Raw genomic sequence first — 1,843 nt, forward strand, 5'->3', positions numbered from 1 at the left:
TCTAGGCCCAAGCTCGGTCCGATGAGCTCAACGGACTTAAAATCTAGGCCCGAGCCCGGCCGGTGGGCAAGGTCGGGTCGGGCCGGGTTGCCCATGATATAGTACGAGTACATCAACATCACAGCTCGAGCTCACTTTGTCGAGTAACAACAAAGAGTACCCACCGACTGGTCGACTAGTCCAACCCAACCCCTGGTTTTTGGGAACGCTGCGCTGGTGCGGACTCTCGCCGGAAACCATCGACCGGAGCCCCCTGTTTCCCCTGCCTCCCTTCGCTGCCCACCGAATCTACGATCGCGCGTATATAAAACGTCTCGCCCCTCTCCGTCTTGCCGGCAGCACAAAGCGTCCGTCTCCGTCACCCCATCCCAGCCAAGAGCACACAAGAATCAATCAAACTTCACAAGCAGTTCAGCTCCCCGCAGCCGGCCTCAGCACGCGACCGACCGATCCATCCATCCAAGATCCAACCGAAGCGCGAGACGGAGATGAGCTCGTCGGCGGCGGCCAAGAAGGGTGCGTCGCTGGTGGTGGCGACGAGCATGGCGGCCGTGGAGGCGCTCAAGGACCAGGCGGGGCTGTGCCGCTGGGACTACGCGCTCCGCTCGCTCTACCAGCGAGCCGTGGTCACGGGCCGCCGCGCCGTCCCGGCGTCCCTCTCCTCCTCCTCCAAGGCAGCCAGCGGCAGCGCGGCCGCCGTCGGCAGGGCTGCCCGGCCCAGGCGGTCCGAGGAGGAGAAGCTCCACAAGGCGTACCACGTCGTCTGCTGGGGACCCAACTGATTACCACTACCTTTTTTTAGGGCGATTACCACTACTTCTAATCAGTTTTGTTCTGCTATAAATTGATTCGTTTCTCTGTCTCTCTCTCTCTCCGCGAATGGTTTGTAATTGAGATATCTGCATACCGGGAAATAGAAAGAAAGGGAGATATATTATTACAGTATAAACGGAAGAGATACTAGTTCAACTGCTCGCTCTTGAATCTCGCCGATCTCAGGGCTCAAATAGCCTCCCAGCTCGATCGACACAGCTAGGAGCTGAAGACATAGGTGAAAAGAACAAAACCCAAGAAAATCGGTGAGTAAAAATTGAAAAGAACAGTAAAAAGGTAAAAGAAGAAACACAGTGAAAACTAGGGGCGACTAATCAAGTAGTATACTCATTCGGAAGCCCCGCGATGGTCAGTTGGTCACTTGGACAGTTGGAGTGGGCTGAAAGCACGTCACTTGGATTGGGCTAAGAGTACGTTATTTAGTGTGTTTTAATCCACTGTCACGTGTCATGTTTTAGCCTTTTTCCCGAACTTTTTATTCTCTCTGTGCATGTTTTTGGTTCTTAGATTTTTTTTTTCTGTTTTTTGATGGGATACTCCTTCTGCCAAAAGCAAAAGAAAAAATACAGTGAAAACTAGGAGCAACTAATGAAGGATACTCCTTCCGAAGCGCTGCAAGGTCACTTGCGTGGGCTGGGAGTACGTGTCAAAACGTGTCGTGCTTTCAGCTCTTCTGCCGAATTGTTTTAAAAAATTTCACACGTGTCTTTAGTTTTTTAGATGATTTTTTTTGATTTTTTAATTTCCTCAGATTTATTAGGTTTTAAAAAAAAGAAAAATACTAAAAAACGGGTTTTATTCTTCGGCGAGAGGCACATAATTACTTCTTGTGAAGGCACACATATATTTACATGAAAGGCACGTTTATGTCTCTCATAAATGTGATCTGAAAGCACGGATTTGATGTCGCAAGAGGTCTGGTCATGCCTCTTTGAGATGGAAAAAACACGTTTGCCTTTTTTCTCTTTCGCGGGAGGCACAAATCTACTTTTCGTGCAGGAACATATTT

The 1,843-nt window shown here is 49.8% G+C and overlaps 1 protein-coding gene across 1 annotated transcript; it reads left to right on the plus strand.

Moving 5' to 3' along the window:
- The first annotated feature begins 207 nt into the window (after window positions 1–207).
- LOC123410157 lies at window positions 208–949 on the plus strand. The gene has a single exon (XM_045103053.1). It carries the CDS (start codon window positions 489–491, stop codon window positions 780–782), a length of 294 nt encoding a protein of 97 aa, XP_044958988.1. The 5' UTR covers window positions 208–488; the 3' UTR covers window positions 783–949.
- The last annotated feature ends 894 nt before the right edge of the window (window positions 950–1,843 follow it).

This window comes from Hordeum vulgare, chromosome 7H (genome assembly GCF_904849725.1).
Source record: "Hordeum vulgare subsp. vulgare chromosome 7H, MorexV3_pseudomolecules_assembly, whole genome shotgun sequence".
NCBI classification, from domain to species: Eukaryota; Viridiplantae; Streptophyta; class Magnoliopsida; order Poales; family Poaceae; genus Hordeum; species Hordeum vulgare.

What these genes read in the sequence shown, in the direction of transcription:
- LOC123410157 (XM_045103053.1), top strand. Translation starts at nt 489, where the DNA reads ATGAGCTCGTCGGCGGCGGCCAAGAAGGGTGCGTCGCTGGTGGTGGCG.